The 20027-nt window shown below is 41.0% G+C and overlaps 1 protein-coding gene across 1 annotated transcript in view; it reads right to left on the bottom strand.

Annotated features, from left to right (window-relative positions):
* Positions 1 to 731: 731 nt before the first annotated feature.
* EPB41L4A (erythrocyte membrane protein band 4.1 like 4A) overlaps positions 732 to 20027 on the bottom strand; it is a 157999-nt gene continuing 138703 nt past the window's right edge. The window contains exons 17-22 of the mRNA XM_054177937.1: positions 9925 to 10044; positions 5322 to 5369; positions 4612 to 4680; positions 3148 to 3258; positions 2315 to 2396; positions 732 to 1015 (exon numbers count right to left, since the gene is read on the bottom strand). Coding sequence (XP_054033912.1) covers positions 896 to 1015; positions 2315 to 2396; positions 3148 to 3258; positions 4612 to 4680; positions 5322 to 5369; positions 9925 to 10044 — 550 coding nt within the window. The 3' untranslated portion in view covers positions 732 to 895. The remainder of the gene's footprint in view (positions 1016 to 2314; positions 2397 to 3147; positions 3259 to 4611; positions 4681 to 5321; positions 5370 to 9924; positions 10045 to 20027) is intronic.

The following is a 20027-nucleotide window of genomic DNA, read 5'->3' as shown; positions in this document are numbered from 1 at the left end:
GATTTTGCTAATCTAGTTTGCAGGGGAAAAAAGCAGCTATTTGCTAGCAGTCTTAAATTCTACTCTACAAGTTTTATTTAACCAGTACTTAAGTGACTTGTCAAGCAGTCATAATACAGTGCTCAGTACATATTCTTCAGTGTATTTTTTTTTCCAGTGTATTTTATTGTAAGGCAATAGATGTATTTTTGTGGTATGGAATGTTCAACTAAATAGTCCCTCTATATAGAAGAGCATTCAAAATTTGGAACACTTAAAACTGCCATGGGAAAGTAAGTCTGTATCATCTCTGGAACTCTCTGATAAAGGGTGTTACCCAGTCTATTATTTTCAAGCTAATATGTGTTGAGTCAACATTTGCATTTACAACACAAGCATCTGTTGTGCTAGGCTAAAATAAACCTTGTAAGAGCTATCAGTCCTTATTGTCTCAGGACACAAGTTGATCCCCATATATAAAATTGTAAAGGTAATTCTCCCCATATCACACTGTATTGCACAATTGGCCAAAAGTATCACCATTTTGCTTCTCTTGAAGTATCTGGTGCTGATCATGCCAGTTAACAGTCATTTTTTGGAAGAAGAGCAGACCATAAACCCTGTTTTGATGCAGTGATTTTTTTCTTCAGTTTTTTTTTGGAAAGGTAACTGCTGATTTTTCAGTTTTACTAAGACTTTTCTTTAGGTTGTCTAATCGGGCAGCTTCTCCTTGATCTCCTTCTACTTAGAACAGTGTCAGAGATAAAAGCATTACTTGGTCTTTCCAGCAAGCAGGCTGCACTTCTGAGGGTCTTGAAAAAATCACTGTATCAACTTCATTTGTTTTGCTTACACACACAGAGAGAATCTCAGTTCTCAAAGGAAAAAATCGATTCATCATCTTCAGTTATGGAAGTCAGGTCTCCAACTTAAAGCTTGACATCTGTACAGTTTTTATGATCCTAGGTTTTCCATTGATGTCAGTGGATAGCTGAGATGTTTCTTCTATTAGGCTGTCTTTAGATCCAGTCTGTCTCTGAAGGGAACAAATTAAAACATGTTTTTGAAAAGGTAGAGTGTATTTTGACAACTGCTGCTATGACATCTTAAGCTAAGGATACTGCAATTCATACAGATACATACATATTTAGATAGATATATAACAGTCTTTGCATTTATTTGATCAAACAAAACCTTCCCCCCCTGTTGTCTTCTCTTTCCTCTGCCAGCTGATGCCCCTCTGTGCTATTTGGATTCATAATCACTATTTATGAAATGAAACAACTTGACAGTAAAACAATGCACACAAGCACTTGTCTGGGGCAGAAGGAAAAGAGAGGTGCCTCCAAAGGCATGAATTTAAGCCATGATGGAACAATTCCTTACAGGAATATCAAAGACAGATGATCTTTTTCAATTTCCATCATATGCAGGAATACAAACACCCTTGAATTTAATTCCTACTGAAGAACGCGCAGTGTGTTAGCTAGGCTTAACGTGAAACATACTTGTTTATTCTTTCTAAATTGTTCAAGCTTAAGTTATTCTAACTGCTTGTAAACTAAAATATTATGCATTTTTCTGGTTGTATTTTGTGACGTTTCCATATCACACACCATATCAGCATGTATTTTTCATATATCCACAAACCAGACTGACATGATGAATGTAGGAAGTTAGGCATCTCAAATGCTTCCTTCCATGTTTGGATTCTCCTTGAGTTTTCTTGGGTTCTCTTTTGTATGCTCGTACAACAGAAGTTTTTTGCTTTTTGAATATAATCAGCTTCTCACATTTTGAGCTTTAAAAAAACTATCACAGCTGAGACATATAGGACAATAACATATGATGAAAGCCAGTGATTATGTTTTATAAGACAAATTCTGCCCTTTTTTTATTTCAGTAATTTACAAAGCAATGCTTCAAGTCCATGAAACAAAACTCTACAAAGACCTCATATAAATGATAGAACATCATGATTACAACTGCACTCCAAGCATGCTTGCATATCTTAAGAAATTGTGAAAGTTGATTCTCCTGCAGTGGGAAATAGGGTATCATCTTAAGAAAGTATCACAGTCAGACTAGGAAAGAGTCCTCCAGTAGCTAGCAGGTGTTCACAGGGGCATATGATACAGAACAACATACATTTTGAAAATACTAGAAAACTGTAAATATAAGCAAATATATCATTTCAATTCACACTGATGATGAAAAAGTCTTAGCCACCTTTTATTTTCCCTGAAAACAAAGATCTAATTTAAATAGAGCACTAGAAGCTCTCCCTTCTCTCTCCAAGAAAAAGGAAAACTGCAAAAGATGCACAATTACTAACCTGTTGAGTCAACTGGATGCTGGGACCTTTTGCATCTGAAGATCGTGTAACAGGCAGTGGAGGCACCAGATCAGTTTTTACACTGGAATTAAGACATTACAAAAGGAATATTACTATAATAAAGTAAACTATAACTTCAACAATGAAGTTGACCCAGACTGCTACATATAATTGAAAGGCAAAATCCAAAAGGTTTATCATCTGACTTTAGACATATGAAAGCTATTATGCTGATTCTCAGTGAAACCATCAGGGCTGCATTGTCCCATCCCTTCTCAAGGGGCCAGTCTTCTGGTTTCGAGACAGCACAACTGCTTCTGAGAAATCACGGCTGTGCTATACCTCCTTCAGGGTGCCTTTCAACTAAACTGCTTTTGATACATAAAGCCTTAATAGAACTTAGAACGGGACTGTTACTTTTCTGTTCTTAAGTACACCATTTATAAATCAGTCTTCTAGGAAAGACTGATCCACATAATTACAGACAAGGGTTATAATAAGAGTTTCCAAGTAACAAAAAGTTATGATGACATCTTAACTTTTAAGGATGCTGGAAAGCAACTCATGACCTGCTACTGAAGAGCAATACAAGTTTATTTTGGCTACTTCTGTTTTTTTCCAGTTCCAAGGGATCACACAAGCCATTGAGGCCTAGAATAGACTGGGAATATTTTTGTATTTGAGTCATTCAGCTCTGAAGACCCGCTATTTAGAGGGTTGCCTGCATCCAGTGCCAACAACCACGTTTATGCCACTTCTAATCTAACCATGATCTTTGAACAATTTTTGGGCCACACTAGAACAGTCCATTGCTAATAACCACATTTACGTACTTCACTTCAGACAGGACAGATCTTTCACCATCAGAACACTGGGACCGACGATACTGACGGTAGCTTCGAGGGGAATGTGAATGTCTAATGCGGATTGGGTCACCTTGAGTCCTAAGACAGAATTCACAACAGTTAGCAAACCAGATCTGCGGCACAAATACATAAATTAAACTCAGACTAAGAGATCCTCTCATTTCTTACTAAAGATAGCAGACTGTTACACAGACTGCACTGTCTGAATTTGAAAGACTGAGACATCTCTTACAAGTCTTGGAAAACAATGCTTTAAAAGCACAACGGTCACAAACTGGCATGCCCATATTTGAGAATGAAACTAATAAACAACACATTAATATAGAAAGTTTTAACACCAGCTTTTTCTGTTTAGTGGCATTGTGGAACATTACAATGCAAACCAGGATCTCATTTCTGGCACGTGCAGCTGCATGCACTGACACAAGGCATTCCAAATGGCCAATTATCACAGTAAAATAGATATTGGTTCTTCAAGAACTATCTGTGCCCTCACAGTTGCCCAAGAAAAGCAAGTGTAGTAGTTTTCCAAGGATCTTGAACAGAAAGTGGTAAAATATAAATAAATCACTATTGGGTGTAAAAAGGAAAATAATGGTAACTCTAAACAATCTCATTGGAAAGGTAATGGACTTAAACTAGTTGTACAATCTATCTCTCTCTTTTCACTTCTTCACTCTGGGAGAGACTAACTCACTTCTGTTTGACCTTGGCTGCACTGCTAGTATTAACAACTTCTCTGCTCTTTTCCCTTGTCCCTTTTTGTACAAGGGGGTAAAGAGGCAGGGAGGGAGAAGCTGTTGCAGCTCCCCTGGTCCTTGGCTAGGGGGATTCTTGTGCTATTTATCAGTTGTAAATACTTGTAAATATTTGTAAATACTGTATATTTTGTACATATTCACTGCATTCCACTGTAGATTGCAGTTTTGCTTGTAAATACAGTTCTGTTTGCTTCCCACTGAGCTGGTTTGGCAAATTTAATGTTGGGGGGAAATTTTCAACACACCACAGCAAGGAAAGAGGTTGAACTGGTCAAGCTGTGCCTTAGACGATCAGAATAAAAATATGAAAGGAAGCAAAAGTTCAGGAAATAACTGTATTTGCTTGTTTGCATTGATTTCTCTCTGATTCTGTAGTCTATAACATAAACTATATTGATAGATGGCATACAGAACATAGACATCCATCAAGTTCTGAAGTGTGTGTGAGAGACAGGGAAAGACAATTTTTTTCATATTTTTGGAAAGAGAAAATATTGGAGTTCAAAGTTATTAAGTATCATCACCCATCCATCCCAGGTGAGTATTTGGAGTAGATAAAAGCTTAAATATTATGTGTAAACCCACTAAAATTTCAGTATTACAGAGTTCACAGTGAAATAAGAAAAAATGGCTTTTATATTTGCAAAGAAAAATCCTGACATAAACTCACTCTATTTTAGTGTATGGAATTTCTTTCAATTGCTCCTCAGACAGGCCGGATGGGTCCACAAGCTCCTTCCTAGAAAAGATCACACAAATTAAAAAAAAAGTAACAGTAGCTTCCAACTGCAAAACTATTCTTATGATATTAGGCTGAAAAGATTTACTTAAGTTGTTGTCAACCCTGAAGCTCTCTTGACATCAAAATATGAAACCTATTAAGAAATGTGTCTAAATTCACTTTGATTACTTCAACTGTGTATCTCATCCTGTTCCATCTTCCTCTTACCTTCCTGCAAATATGATCTAATTGATTCACAATATGTATGTACATTGTATAGATTGAACAACAAATATGCTTTGGAATAGCTGTCTTCCTAATTGATAGCTCTGTAGCATATGGGGCCTTATCTTAAAAGTGTCAGTATTACAATCAAGCACATTTTGGAAGCCATGGACAAATAGAATCTTTAACTTGCTGTATTCATCTTTAATAATTCATCCTCATACAATAATCTTGTCTGTATTCAGTGCATTCAGTGATCTGCAGTGTCATTAGCGTCATTAACACCCATATAATAGCAGGTCATTAACACCCATATAATTTGCTGTGGTACATAACTAAATAAGATCATAATGCCTTATATCTGCAGTGTAGGCCATGTGAATTATTAGAGGCAAACCAAGCAGTCACACAGACCCTAAAAAGACCATACTTACTGGATATGTTTCCACAATTCTTCTTTAGCTTGTACATCTGGGCTTCTCCTATAAATACCAACAAAGGCAACAAAGGCAGAACTGTGAAAACCATCATCTGATATGTTGCTGTTTAAATAGTTTCTAGCAGCATAGACCTGCATAGAAATCACAGTAAATGTAATCCACCAGTGACTTCAATTTTAAGGCTTTTTTTGTGTACTTGTTTTGTCTCAGAAAAATGCATTAAATTTAGTAACTTCATTTCAGATAAGAAGTAATTTCTTGAATGACAATTCCTGCTCCACTAACTTTTGGCAAGAGGATGCATAAAATACATAAAACACAACAATAAAGCTTCCCAGGCCAAATCAGCGCCCAGCTGCTGGCACCCCATATCCATCTGAGAGCAGTATGTTTTGGAATAATGCTTCTGTAAAATACCCTCTGAGATGTCCTGTGGCCTACAGAGTCCTTTGTGGGCAGGAGGGACAGGTCATGCCAGGCTGACAGTCCACTAATCCCTGGGCATTCCTGCTGAGCACTAGTAAAGAGGAACTGTTGCTCAGCTGCAACCACAGTACAGCCTCTTGCTGTTCACTTCCAAGAACACAAAACTAACAATGAACAAATCAAGCTGGCAACCACACACAAATATTTTAGCAAGTATCTCATTAACAGAGAAAGTACTTAGCCAAAATGGTTAATTTCCCTATTGCAGACAGAGATACAGTAAAGTCTAAATGGCATACCTCACACTTTTCTCTGAATTACAGAAGACAGCGTCTCCAAACTGGATCCTTTTTATTTTTCTGATTCTACTTTATTGCAGGGTTAGTTAGAGATGTATCAGAAATAATTTCAAAATGCTCACTAGCACTAACAGTTCCACTGTTTTCTTATCATTACTGTATTCTGCTTATTTCCAGACTTCCCTAGGAACTATGTTCAGAGACATATATATTGTAGTAAATGTTTTACAGTTGGTGCAAAGGCAGATTATTTAGGAGTATTAATGTTTGGAAATTTTTAAAAATTTTTGTTTTTGATTTGGCAGGTGCAGAAGTACTACAGATACTGATTTGTAAGTACCAGAGAGACAGAAGGATAAGAAACAACCTTAAATTTGTGATTTTTTTTTTTCCTATTGGGACTAATATGAACTAATCCATAATATCATCAAGCCCCAAGGTAGTGATGGTCTTCTAGGAAGTACGGTGCAACCACACCACGCAATCCCCGTCCTTCACACACTTCTGCCTGTCCTGACTGCTCAGATCCTCATGATGGCAACAGTTACAGCCACAGCCACAAGCAGTCTGCAGTCCAGTGTTTCCCAGTTTTCAGACCTTTTTATGCCTTTGTGTGTTTGTGCTTATTATAAAGCATTTAGTTCTCTCTGATTTTCACTTCTTTCTCTCACCCTGCTTCTCCCTTCTTGCATCAACTTCTTTTCCCTTTCTTACATCTGTCCATTGTGTTTTTCTCTCCTTGATGCAGTAGCTTGGTATATAGTGGCATTTAATTGCCTTTCTCACCTCTCAATTTTTAACTGATTAACGCTTCCATGAAACCCTCTGTTCACAAAATTGCAACTGCAAACCATGCATTCACCCTGGGGCTGGGAAGACAGGCATCCTCTTCTGAGGCTGAATAATCAGGCAGTGGGGAATGTTAAAGCTCCCTGAATGCCCTCCCAGCATCTCAAGGAGGCTTTATAATGCTTACAAGCCCTAGTTTGCCTGAAGAAGCAAAGCCTCAAGGTCACTCCCAAGCTCAACATCCCCACAAAGCAGGGAATTGTGTACACTGACTTGGCCTACGGGAAAAAGATGAAAGTTGGCCATAAATTTAATCCAACTATTATTAACTGAGTACATTTCCTAATTTACATCCCTTTCTATGTACAGTAAAAAAATGTAAATCAAACTCATTCAACTATATTTTGTGGTTTCCATGCAAGTGATCTTTAATATTCCCAATTTTCAGTAGTACAGCATTGTATAGTATATCAAATACTATTTGACTTTTATGCAGTTGAAAGTGAACAAGCCTGTAAAAGCCTGTTAAAATAGAATTCCAACACTTGCAATTTTAATGGCAAAAACCCCAACCCCAAACAAACACTTTACACTATGAAGAAACTTCTTCACTAAAAGGGTTAATAAACAATGAAAGAGGATCCCCAGGGTGGTGGCTGAATCCCCATCCCGGGAGTTGTTTAAAAAGTGCAGAGATTTGGTGCTAGATAATGGCTGTACTTGATGATCTTAAAGCTCTTTTCCAACCAAAAATAATTCTGTAATTCTATGATTCTATGAAACTGCAGAAACTAGTTCTAGCAACATGGGCAACTGAAAACAGAACTCAAGTGGATTTTAATACTGGAAACTTCAGTGCAGGTTATAGTTTCAATCAGCATGAATGGAATAATAATTTCCATCACTACACAGCTGCTCTCAGTAAGTCTTAACATGAAAGATAAATTTAAGACAAGACATTAAGAGAAGCACATATGTAAGTGTGTTACAGAGGTGACAAGATCAGTATCATGATGGGTAACTCATCCATGTGAGCCAGGCAGTGTTGGTAGAGATACAGTTTCAAAGACTCCTGTCTCTTGCCTTCTCTCTCAGTGCCTCATGACTGCTCTCCTGGCATTCTTCAACATCCCTGGCCTGCCCTGTCTTGCACTGCCTTGCTCTGTCCTGCCTGCTAGGCACACTGGTGCTGGCACTGCATTGGATGGTTACCTGGATGGCAGATTAGGCAGGACACAGCTGTGATACAAAATAGCGTGTCTATAACCCAAACCCATGTAATTAGAAGAAAAAAACAGTTTGGAATAAACTAGCATTTAAATTTGTTTGAGAAAACTGATTTTAGAAGCTGACAATTTCACCAAGAGAAAACCAGTTGTCAACTGGAATGACACTGCTTGGAAGCAGTCCTCCATCATGGAAATCCTGACATCAGGATGCAATAAATCACTGACTGCTCCTTGCCAATGATAACTTGTAAAGCAGACATCATCTGGAACAATACTGCAGGCATTATATGATTAAACAAATGTGCATCCATTTCATAAAAATGTCTGCACCTGTCACACAAAATGCGTATGTTTTGATAGACCTGCTGCTTGGAAGAGAAGAATCCCTGTCCTCATGACATTAGGATAGGATAGGATAGACCAGGTTGGAAAAGACCTTTGAGATCATCGAGTCCAACCTATAACCCAACACAATCTAATAGAATAGAATAGAATAGAATTAACCAGGTTGGAAGAGACCTTCGAGATCATCATGTCCAACCTATCATCCGACACCACCTAATCAACTAAACCATGCAACCAAGCATCCTGTCAAGCCTCGCCCTGAACACCCCCAGCGACGGCGACCCCACCACCTCCTCAGGCAGCCCATTCCAGTGGGCAATCCCTCTCTCTGTGTAAAACTTCCTCCTAACCTCCAGCCTAAACCTCCCCTGACGCAGCCTGAGACTGTGTCCTCTTGTTCTGGTACTGGTTGCCTGGAAGAAGAGACCAACCTCCGCCTCACTACAACCCCCCTTCAGGTAGTTGTAGAGAGCAATAAGGTCACCCCTGAGTCTCCTCTTCTCCAGACTAAGCAACCCCAGCTCCCTCAATCTCTCCTCATAGGGCTTGTGCTCCAAGCCCCTCACCAACCTTGTTGCCCTTCTCTGGACTCGTTCCAGCAAGTCAACATCCTTCCTAAACTGAGGGGCCCAGAACTGGACACAGTACTCGAGGTGCGGCCTAACCAGTGCAGTGTACAGGGGCAGAATGACCTCCCTGCTCCTGCTGGCCACACTGTTCCTGATGCAGGCCAGGATGCCATTGGCCCTCCTGGCTGCCTGGGTGCACTGCAGGCTCATGTTCAGTCTACCATCAACCAGCACCCCCAGGTCTCTCTCAGCCTGACTGCTCTCCAGCCACTCTGACCCCAGCCTGTAGCACTGCATGGGGTTGCTGTGGCCAATGTGCAGAACCCGGCACTTGGATGTGTTAAATCTCATGCCGTTGGACTCTGCCCATCTGTCCAGCCTGTCAAGGTCCCTCTGCAGAGCCTCTCTACCCTCCAGCAGATCAACTCCTGCCCCCAGCTTGGTGTCATTAGCAAATTTACTGATGATGGACTCGATGCCCTCATCCAGATCATCAATAAAGATGTTAAAGAGCATGGGGCCCAGCACTGATCCCTGGGGCACACCACTGGTGACTGGCTGCCAGCTGGATGTGGCACCATTCACCACCACTCTCTGGGCTCGGCCCTCCAGCCAGTTCCTAACCCATCGCAGTGTGTTCCCATCCAAGCCATGGGCTGACAGTTTGGCCAGGAGTTTGCTGTGGGGGACGGTGTCAAAGGCCTTGCTGAGGTCCAGTGAGCCACAAAACCATCCAGAACTCCAAACCAAATCACTAAACTAAAAGAGGTTGATTACAAAGACAAATCTGCTAATGTGAGAATGTGTTGTGTGAAATTCTGTCTCTGCTCTTTAGCAGCTGAGGGTACAGTACTTGTACACCACAGTACAGTACTTGTCCTGTTTTTAACATGCTACAGTGGCTTTAATTTTCATGTCAAAGAGGGCAGGGATTACATACGATCGAGATCTGTGCCTCGATCGACGGTAGTTTGGATCGGCCTGGTTTTTCTCCTTTTGTCGCCTTAGTACAGCTTCCCACTGAGGAGCTGAGTCAACCATGTCATTCTCTTGCCGTAATCTGCAAAAGAAGAGTAAGATGTTTAGTCTGAAGTCTCTGAAGCAGGATCCTGTAAGAAGTAATGGAGTAATTGCTCCCCACAAAAATCCAGCTCCTGCAATTTTAAGTTGCTAAATTTTAATTCGCTAAATTTTAATTCATGCTGCCAAACTACATTACAATCTAAAAACTTTTATCAAAGACACTCACCAATTTGTTATTTCAAAACAGTGACAAATTAAATGAAGAACAGGCCCACAACTTGAATTCATCCTCCCAACTACAACACAACATTCAGAAATTCTTTCCTGTTTCTCCTGTTTTCCAGCCCACCTCATGTACAGCAAGTGTAAGACCCACATCACAATAAAAGGCTTTTCTACCACAAGTTTTTCAAATACTTTATCATAGCACACACCTTCCTAGGATCCAGGGGAAATTTGGCAAGTTTTCACTCATAGCAAGTTGTCCTGACTGGCAGTGAAGCTTGGGATGCATGCAGATCTCTCTGGCAGCCTCAGACACATATAATGAAGTATCTGTCTCTGCCATAGCAGGGAGGTTGGAAACTGTATGATATCTAAGGTCCCTTCCAACCCAGACCTTTCTATGATATTGTAATCCTGTCATTGTACTCTTTCTGCAGTGACCCCAGTTTCTGCTTGTGTGCTTCTAGACAACATGATATGCCTGTTTTCCTTCTTAAAAAAAATAAAATCAATCCCCATGAAAATCCATGAATCTATTATTTGAGTGCAGTACAGATTAAACCAAAGGCCAAAATCTTAAAAATTTAGCACATCGATTAGAAGGCTGAAGTAACCCTATATTTGACACTACAAGCCAGGCAAACAAGCAGGCCAACATTTGCCTAGTAAATGCTCTACACATGCTTCACAGTTTAGGGGTTGTAGATTATCAGCAGTGTGATGAAGTGCTAAGGTGAATCAAATGGATATGCCTAGTCACAGCAGTGATTATAAAATTCAGCAGGAATTTAAAACATGGAAAGTATCACTCCAAGAGTGGGTTCTCTGACAGGATGGCATGATTAGCATACTGAGGACACCCGAGTATCTTTACAAAAACCAGGAAGACTGACAGGTAAAAACAACCAACCAAGCCAACAACAAGATAGAGGGGATTACACTGGAGACATGATTGATACAAAATGCAAAGCATGTTGTGGCTGTTGCTCTTCATTACAGATATACCTTTCTCCTTGAGTTTTGAATTTTATCAGGCTAAACCGGCTACACAGGCTACTGCTTATCCTTTAATCAGATCTTCTCTTATATGCATAATGAATTTTGAGTGGCATCCACAACTCTACCAAGCAGTAACAAGCATCTGGAGAAGACCCCAATGTCAGTTTTTGATTTCTAAGCAGGTCTTTTAAATCTTGTAGTCTAGCACACATCTAAGTGCCAGGTTCTGCACATTGGCCACAACAACCCCATGCAAGTTGTAGCCAGATCGGGGTTGGTCTCTTCTCCCAGGCAACCAGCACCAGAACAGGAGGACACAGTCTCAAGCTGCACCAGGGGAGGATTAGGCTGGATGTTAGGAAGAAGTTCTTCATAGAAAGAGTTATTTGCCATTGGAATGGGCTGCCCAGGGAGGTGGTGGAGTCACCATCACTGGAGGTGTTTAAAAAAAGACTTGATGGGGTGCTTGGTGCCATGGTTTAGTTGATTAGATAGTGTTGGATGATAGGTTGGACTCCATGATCTCAAAGGTCTTTTACAACCTGGTTAATTCTATTCTATTCTATTCTATCCTATTCTACTCTACTTGAAGTCTTAGATTCACATAAAATTCTAAGGATTTAGAAGAACTCACACAGCAACAAGCAATGACTCATGATTTTCATCATCTACAGTCATACCATGTGTTATAAACACAATCAACCACATATAGCAATCACTTGCATAAAAAGATGAGATGGGTCTGCCAGACAAGTACTGCTGCTGTGGGTGGTGGTTTGCCTGCCTGCCAGTACCTAGCCCCATTCCTCCCAATGATTCCTAACAGATCAAGTAAACAGATATTCTCTAAAGGATGCATTTGGATGCTTGCCATAAAATAATTTGAAACCTACATATTCTTCTCAGGGAACCCACACAAAATAGCAAAGCACAAAGTCCACAGTCCAGGACACAGTACATGAGTGTGGGAATGCCAGCAATGAGCAGTGTAAGCAATCTGGCAGTGCAGGCCTAGAGCCTGACATGGTGGTAGGCCATGCTCAGCATAAGTGCAGAGCCAGCTAGCAGTGCACCAAACAGTGCTGTCTTGCAGCACTGTAACTAAAGCAATGCACTGGTAGCTATAAACACAGGAAGTTATCTTGGGACAACAGGACATGCACCTGCATCAACAAACCTCGTGTGTCATCCATAGTTGGACCAATAATCTACAAGAGTGTGATGTGTGGTCACTCATAGGGAACCAATGAGTCCATGCCAACAAGACACACCAAGTTTATATAAATTGTAGCAGTTTCCTTGCTACACACTTCTGCCTGTCCTTCCATGCTTTACTGTGCTATACTCTCACCTTAGGCCTGCGCCATAGGCCTGCAATAGTGGAACAATAAAGGATCAGTACCTGATCATATTGGTCAGCCGTATTGATTCCAATCACCTCCGTCGTCACTAAATCTGGCTAAACATGAGATTCTGTATCCTTGTGTTTAAAGCTGCACTTTGACATTGACCACAACTAACATCTTCGTTTCTGCTTCAGCCCATTCTATTAATCTGGCAGATTAACATCTACTGCTGCATGACAAGCACAATCTTCAGCAATTTATTCAGGTATCCTCAAGTACTTCACATTTCTACTCTGCTATCTTTCTTCTATTTGTTATAACATACAACAGCATTTATCAATGTTATTTCTTTATTAATCTCAGCAACATACTGAAAATCTGAAACCATGAAGTAGCACAGAAGCTATCAAAACAAGAAGTGTCAGCACACTGAAAAGTGCTGTTGTTAATGCAGCAGAATGCAGCTTGGAGACATGAATAAATTAAGCTTTCATTTTGCTGCTGCAAAGAAAGATTCTATGCTCACGTTTGATAAAATAAAGGATGACCAAGAAAGCACAATCTCTACATAAAATACATTCTTTAGATGCAATGATCAAGTAATAGCAATTTGGGGACAAAATCTTTGACTCTTTGGCAACAGAGGTGACAACAACAACAAAGTAATGGAAAGAAATTTAACTAAAAAGTTAAAATTTTCATTTAAAGAAATACTTTTGACCAAAAAAAGTGTTGCCCTTATAGCCCAAGCCCGTTACAACCGTCCTTTCATTCTATTCACTTTTTGCTCTTAAAAGGAACAAGTTGACTTATGCCTTACAGAAAATTATGTCTTGTAACTCACATGTAAAATATATTCACTTGAGATTAACAGCCATCACAATGACAATTTAGGCATAGTCTGCAGAACAACTGGATGGTAAAATGGAAAGGCCTAAGATTATCATCACTCATCTCTTGATTTACAATGTTTTTTCCTCATTTCAGGTGGTGTGATAGGAAGCTATATGTATTAACAAATTCTCTTAAGACAAGCAGCTCTGAAGACTTGATTCTTGAAACCTCTTTCAAAGTACTTGAGTGTACATTTAGGTACAATGTAAAACAATAATGGGCTTGCTGGGGATGTGAAGGTGAAAGGCAGCCTAGGCTACAGTGACCATGAAATGGTGGCATTCAGGATCCTGAGAGGTGGGGGTGGGGTGTGTGAAATCACAACCCTGGACATTTGGAGAGTAGATTCTGACCTCTACAAAGAATCAGCTGGAAAGCAACAACCCCAGGCACCAGTACATGCCATGGGTCACCCACATGCAAGCTAGCTCTGTGGAAAAGGACCTGGACATCCCAGTGCATACCAATTTGAACATGAGCCAGCTACACAACCTTACAGCAAACAAGCTGAATGGTACTCTGGGATGCATTAGGGAAGTCATCACCAGCAGGGTAGGGAGGGTGATCCTTCCCCTCTATTCAGTTGTGCTGAGGCCACATAGGGAGTACTGTGTCCAGTGCTGGGGTTCCCAGTACAAGGAGATACGGGCATATTGAAGAGAATCCAGCAAAGGGCCACAAAGATGATGAAGGGGCTGGAGCACTTCTCCTGTGAGGAAAGAGGGAGAAAGCCAGGGCTTCAGCCTGGAGAAGGACTGGGAGGAATCTTATCAATGCACATACATACCTAAAGGAATAGAGCAAAGAGCATAAAGGCAGCCTCTGATCAGTGGTGCCCAGTGACAGGACCTAAGGCAATGAGCACAGACAAACACAGGAGGCTCTCTCTGAACATCAGGAAGCACTTTTTCACTGGGAGGGTGTTACCAAGCACTGGTACAGACTGCCCAGAGACATGGTGAGTCTGCTTCCTTGGAGATACTCAAAAAGCCACATGAGAATGGTCCCAGGCACCTGGTTCTACATAGTCCCACTTGAGCAGGTTGGACCAGATGACTTCCAAAGGACCCACCAACATTAACCATTCAGTCATTTTGTGATTCTAGTAAGTTGATCTTCTAAGTGCAGTCAAATAGAAGGCTATGCTCCAATACACACTGTCTACTGGACCAAATGAATTTTGACAACAGTATTAAAAAAAAAAAGAAAATGCATTTCTTCTGTAATTGAAATATGCACATCATAGGTACTTCCTCAATTGTCTATGAATATCTGTTCAGGATAAAATGTTCATATGATGGAGTAAAACCTCAAAGACTGACTGAGATTCAGTAAAGAGTTTCTCTCTAACCTCTTCCAGTGTTGTACCTTCATAAGTTCTCACCTGCATTTCTGTTTTTCTCTGGTAATTTGTTTTCATCTGATAGACAGTTCATAGTGATCTCTTCTCATGTGAACAACATATTCTATTGTTCTACAATCAAAAGCAGCATCTGTCATTTCATTCTAAGAAAACAATACAACTCTGTGACTGCATATGCTAAGGACCTGATTATTGTATTGGGAAATAAATTAGTATTACTCTACACACCAGGTAAAACTTGATTAACAGCAGCTGCAAGCCTCATTCTATTGTTGCTGTGTCACCTCTGCTAACAAGAAGGCCATTTTAGTGTCTGTGCACTTTTAGCTTATGAAATTCCTAATGCGGCTGCTAACAAAATGCAGGAATTAATTTTGACTGGTGATTGTTTGCACTCATGATTGTTTGCACGCTCAGACCACCAGCTCATTTACCACCTCCTTACAACTGATAATGATTTCTTATCTGGTCTTATTTCAAGTGACCACCTAGGAGGAAGAAATGCTGAATATTAACATTTTTAACATACCTCGCATTTTTTAAAATGTGAAAAACATTACAAAAGCCACAACTGATTTTTTCTTTTTAATTTTAAGCACTTCTCCATGAGGTAAGGAAGGGTTGGAAAAGGCTCTTTCACTTTTCAGAAAATTATTAGCAGAACTTAATCCTCCATCCAATTCAATCTTTATATTGCAAGAAGCTCTTAAAAACGTTCTTGTGGTCAGTCCTTGCTTGTGGAGATCCCTGAACAAGGTGTTTTACAGGAAAAAAAACAAACCCATCAAGTGTGTTCTAAGAGAACAGCACCATTTACCTACTGATCATTGATATTATACTCAGCATTTAATTCAAACTTCTGGGTTCAGCTGGAAAACAAATCTTCCATTCACACTATCTTAGCATCTCACAAGACTGTGGCCAATTCAAGTAAATTCAAAAGAAATCTCATAGCCTGGATGTGCTTTATACCAACCCATCTGAATGTCACAATGATTTTTTTTAGTAGCCCTTTAAGTACTGCAAGTCATGTTTAAAATATTATTATACTGTATACTTCTAGAGTACCATCTAGCATATAATGACTTCAAAGAACTTTCAAACATCTGAAAATCATTTATTGCTCACAGTACTATGTGAGACACTACTATGAGTACTGCTATGGCAGCTTGTACAGACAGCTTCTTAGATAATTTGCCTTAAACAATTTTTCTTTTGTGCAGTGACATTTTTTCTATGCCCTCTTTATGTAATATGAGTAAATTCTCAAGGCTTTTTAAAAATACATTTTTGTAAATAACTATCAAACGCTGTTCTCAAGTGCAATATGAAAGGTGTAGTTTTATAGTGGTTTTTTTTCTGCAATGGAACAGTTGTTATACTAACTTTTTCATATCAGTAACAATGAAAATAGAATATAAAACACAAAACTTGCCAGCTGTGGCCGTTTGACGCTGTGCCTTTAAGGAAGGGGCACACTGGCTAAATGTTTGTAAAATATTTTGGTTTTCTAAACGAATTTCATTGGTAGGATTGTGGGAGGAGAGATTGGACCCAGGGGAGTTGGGAACTTTCTCGGTCTTCCTTCCTTCGCTGTCCCTTTCGGCTGGATCTGCTTCTGGGATTCTGGCCAACTAAGATAAGATACTAACTCCCTGTGCAAGGCCTTTATTCTTTTCCTGCCCTGTTAACTGTCCTCGTCTCTTCTTCTACCTCTTTTGGGGGAGAAGGGAGGTAGGGGGTTGAAGGGGGCACAGGGGGAAGCCCCCTCTGTGGGGGGTCTGGTTTCTGGTTGAGTTCATTTGCTGTATATTCCTGTATATATTGTAAAATACCTGTATTTGTTGTGTTACATAGAATCTGTTTCCTTGTAAAATATAATCTCATTTCTCCGACTGGGTTTAGCCGTGGTCTTTTTCTCAGTGGGGGAGGGAAAGCAGAGCCTTTCCTTTCAAACCACCACACACTCTTTTTTTATTGGCGCCCAACGTGGGGCTGGGTAATTAAGTAATTAAGTTGATTTATTGCTTGTCTCAGCCGGAGAAACAAAATGAAGGTGCTCTGGGTTTTAGAACGTTTATTCTTCTCGGTCTGTGGCATGTTGGTCTACCGGTACTGCATCGGGTTGATGTTAGACCAGATAGGTAAATATTTAATGCGTAAAATCTATTTGTGGTTTATGCATAGGATCCAGCTGTTGTATAAACACTGTTTGGGTTTTTTTCGGCTCACTAATTACGGCAATAGAACGTCTTCCACTTTGCCGATCGAGATAAGGGAGTTTAACACTTCAGGAGGTCAAAGAGTAACTTTAAGTGCTGGCTGGGATCTTAAGGTGATTTATTTGACAGGTGTAATCCTGCTGTTGCTGATAATTATTGTGTATCTGCTGTGGGCTCTGCATATAGAGAAAAAGGTTTCTCGACCATGTTTTGTGATTAAACAAAAATCTAGGAAGCGTAGGCGTTCCTCTAAATCTGCCCCAGAGTCCTCGAGTGACGAGGAAGGGGCTGCGTCAGTTAGAAAAATAGCAAAACCTATTGGAAAAGCTGCCTTAAATGCTCCACTCTATGACTTTGGCAAGCAGCCAGGGGCGGCTCCCATTCCCAAGATGGCGACCGGTAGTGAGGCAAGGTCATTTCCGTCCGCCATGACAGGACCGGAAGGGGCCCCCACGGCGGCTGATTTAGATCAGGACCTGTCAGCTTCTATCAGGATGGCTGTAAATTCAAACACAGCTCCAGTTAAACAAGTAGCAGTCTTAAAGACCAGAGGTGGAAAGGCCAAAGCTGATCCAGGAGCTAGTGGAGCTAATGGAGGAGAAGAGCAGCAGACTGATCCTGGTGAGGGAACCTCTGCTAGGAAAGTGCCTGCTGAAGATGAGGAGAAGATTTGTCTTAGAGATATAGCTGAGTTATTGAGATCATCACAGGATGGAGATGCAGCTAAGACAGCAGCTGGCAGTGGTGCTTTTCAGCTTAAAGAGGTCCTTAGGAGAGTGACAGCAGGATTATGGGGACAAAAGGTTCAGGAAGATGTGATAGATGGAGAGCAAGATGACATCACCGAATGCTCGTCACCAAGGGAGGAGATTCGCAATGTCCGCAAAGATTACCTCAGAGCAGATAAGGAACCCATCCTATCTTGGCTTGCTAGGTGTTATGATACAGGTGCTCCAGCTCTAATAGTTGGAGACAAGTCAGCAGCCCAGCTAGGAACTCTCTCAAAGGATAATGGAATAGACAGACATCTAGCCAGGATTCTCGGTAAGGTTAATCTGTGGATACGCCTTTTAATGGCAGTTTCCCTGAGATACCCTTCCCGAGATGATCTTCCATGGAATCCTAAGCCCTGGACTACCATAGATGAGGGAATTAAGCGTCTGAGAGAGTTTGCCATTAGAGAGATACTCTATGGTGACCATGATACTCTGAATCCTGACGACATTCCTGTGGCAGCTGGTCTTGCTAAAAAGCTTATCAAACTTGCTCCTTCCAATTATGCAAACATTTTGGCAAGCAGAATTGTGGCAAGAAATTATGGTGGAGATCCTCCTACGGTTGGCCAATTCACTGATCAACTAAGACAATTGGATGATAGCATGACACGTGTTTCTTTGGTTTCAGCCATTAAAGCTCTGTCTAGTGAGATAAAGGATTGCATGAGAGAGCTGAAGGATGAAATCAAAGATTCCATATGCCAATTGGCACAAAGAGATGATTCCAATTCTTCCTCCAGGTGGGTGCAGGTTTCAGCTGTGAGGAATAGACATCCTCCAAGGAGGTCATTCCAAAACAGGCCAAACCAAAACAGACCACCAAGGCAATCACGTAGGACCATTTGGATAACTCTACGTGATCAGTTTGGTGAGAACATGAACAGGTGGGATGGTCAATCAACTTCTAATCTTTTCAGGAGACTGAGGGAACTGCAAAGTGGCAGAACCCAGGGTAGCAATACCAGAAGGGTAGCTGTTACTTCCACAGTTCCCCAGGACAACAATGACAGCTCCAACAGTGACTCCAGTTCTAACACTGCACAGTGTGCTCGTTGCACCTGTGGAAATGTTCCCCACAATTAGGGGTGCCCTGCCTCCCGCCAGGGGGAGGAGAGGGATAATGGAGATAACAGAATCTATTGGGATGTGTACATCCAGTGGCCTGGCACTTCACACTTTCAGAAGTACAGGGCCTTGGTTGACACAGGAGCTCAGTGCACCATATTGCCATCAAATTATCAGGGATCAGAGTCCATAACTATTCTGGGAGTCACTGGTGGATCTCAAGAGTTAAGTAAGGTGGAGGTTAATATAAGTCTAACTGGTAAGCAGTGGAAGAAGCATACAGTTGTGACCGGACCTGATGCACCTTGTATTTTGGGAATTGATTTTCTGAGAGAAGGGCGTTTCAAGGACCCTAAAGGTTACAAATGGGCTTTTGGAGTAGCTTCTGTAGAAATTGATGGACAAAAGCTGAAGCTGTCTGCTAGACCTGAACTTTCTGATGAATCTGCAGTTGTGGGACAACACAAGATTCAGGACATTAAGTTGCCGGTTGCTTCTCGGACTGTGCATCACAGACAATACAGAACCAACCGTGACTCTTTGTTGCCCATTCAGAATCTGATTCGTCAGTTGGAGAGTCAGAAAGTCATCAGCAAAACTCATTCACCTTTCAACAGTCCAGTGTGGCCTGTGCGAAAGCCGAATGGAGACTGGCGTCTGACAGTGGACTACCGAGCCCTGAATGAAGTAACTCCGCCTATGAGTGCAGCAGTACCAGACATGATGGAACTCCAGTATGAGCTGGAATCCAAAGAGGCCAAATGGTATGCTACCATAGACATTGCTAATGCATTCTTCTCTATTCCCATAGCAGAGGAATGCAGGCCTCAGTTTGCTTTCACCTGGAGAGGAATCCAGTACACTTTCAACAGACTGCCAATGGGCTGGATCCACAGCTCCAGCATCTGTCATGCAGTAATCCACGATGCTCTGGAGGGAGGTGGTGCTCCAGAACACATCCAGTTCATCGATGATATCATCGTCTGGGGTAAAACTGCTGAGGAAGTCTTCGAGAAAGGTAACAAAATCATGGACATTCTCCTGAATGCAGGTTTTGCCATCAAGAGAGACAAGGTGAAAGGTCCTACCACAGAGATCCAGTTTCTGGGAGTGCAGTGGCAGGATGGACG

Source organism: Dryobates pubescens, chromosome Z, assembly GCF_014839835.1.
Source record: "Dryobates pubescens isolate bDryPub1 chromosome Z, bDryPub1.pri, whole genome shotgun sequence".
NCBI lineage: Eukaryota > Metazoa > Chordata > Aves > Piciformes > Picidae > Dryobates > Dryobates pubescens.
The sequence above is the reverse complement of the archived record's forward strand: the minus strand, read 5'-3'. Positions and strand labels throughout refer to the sequence as shown.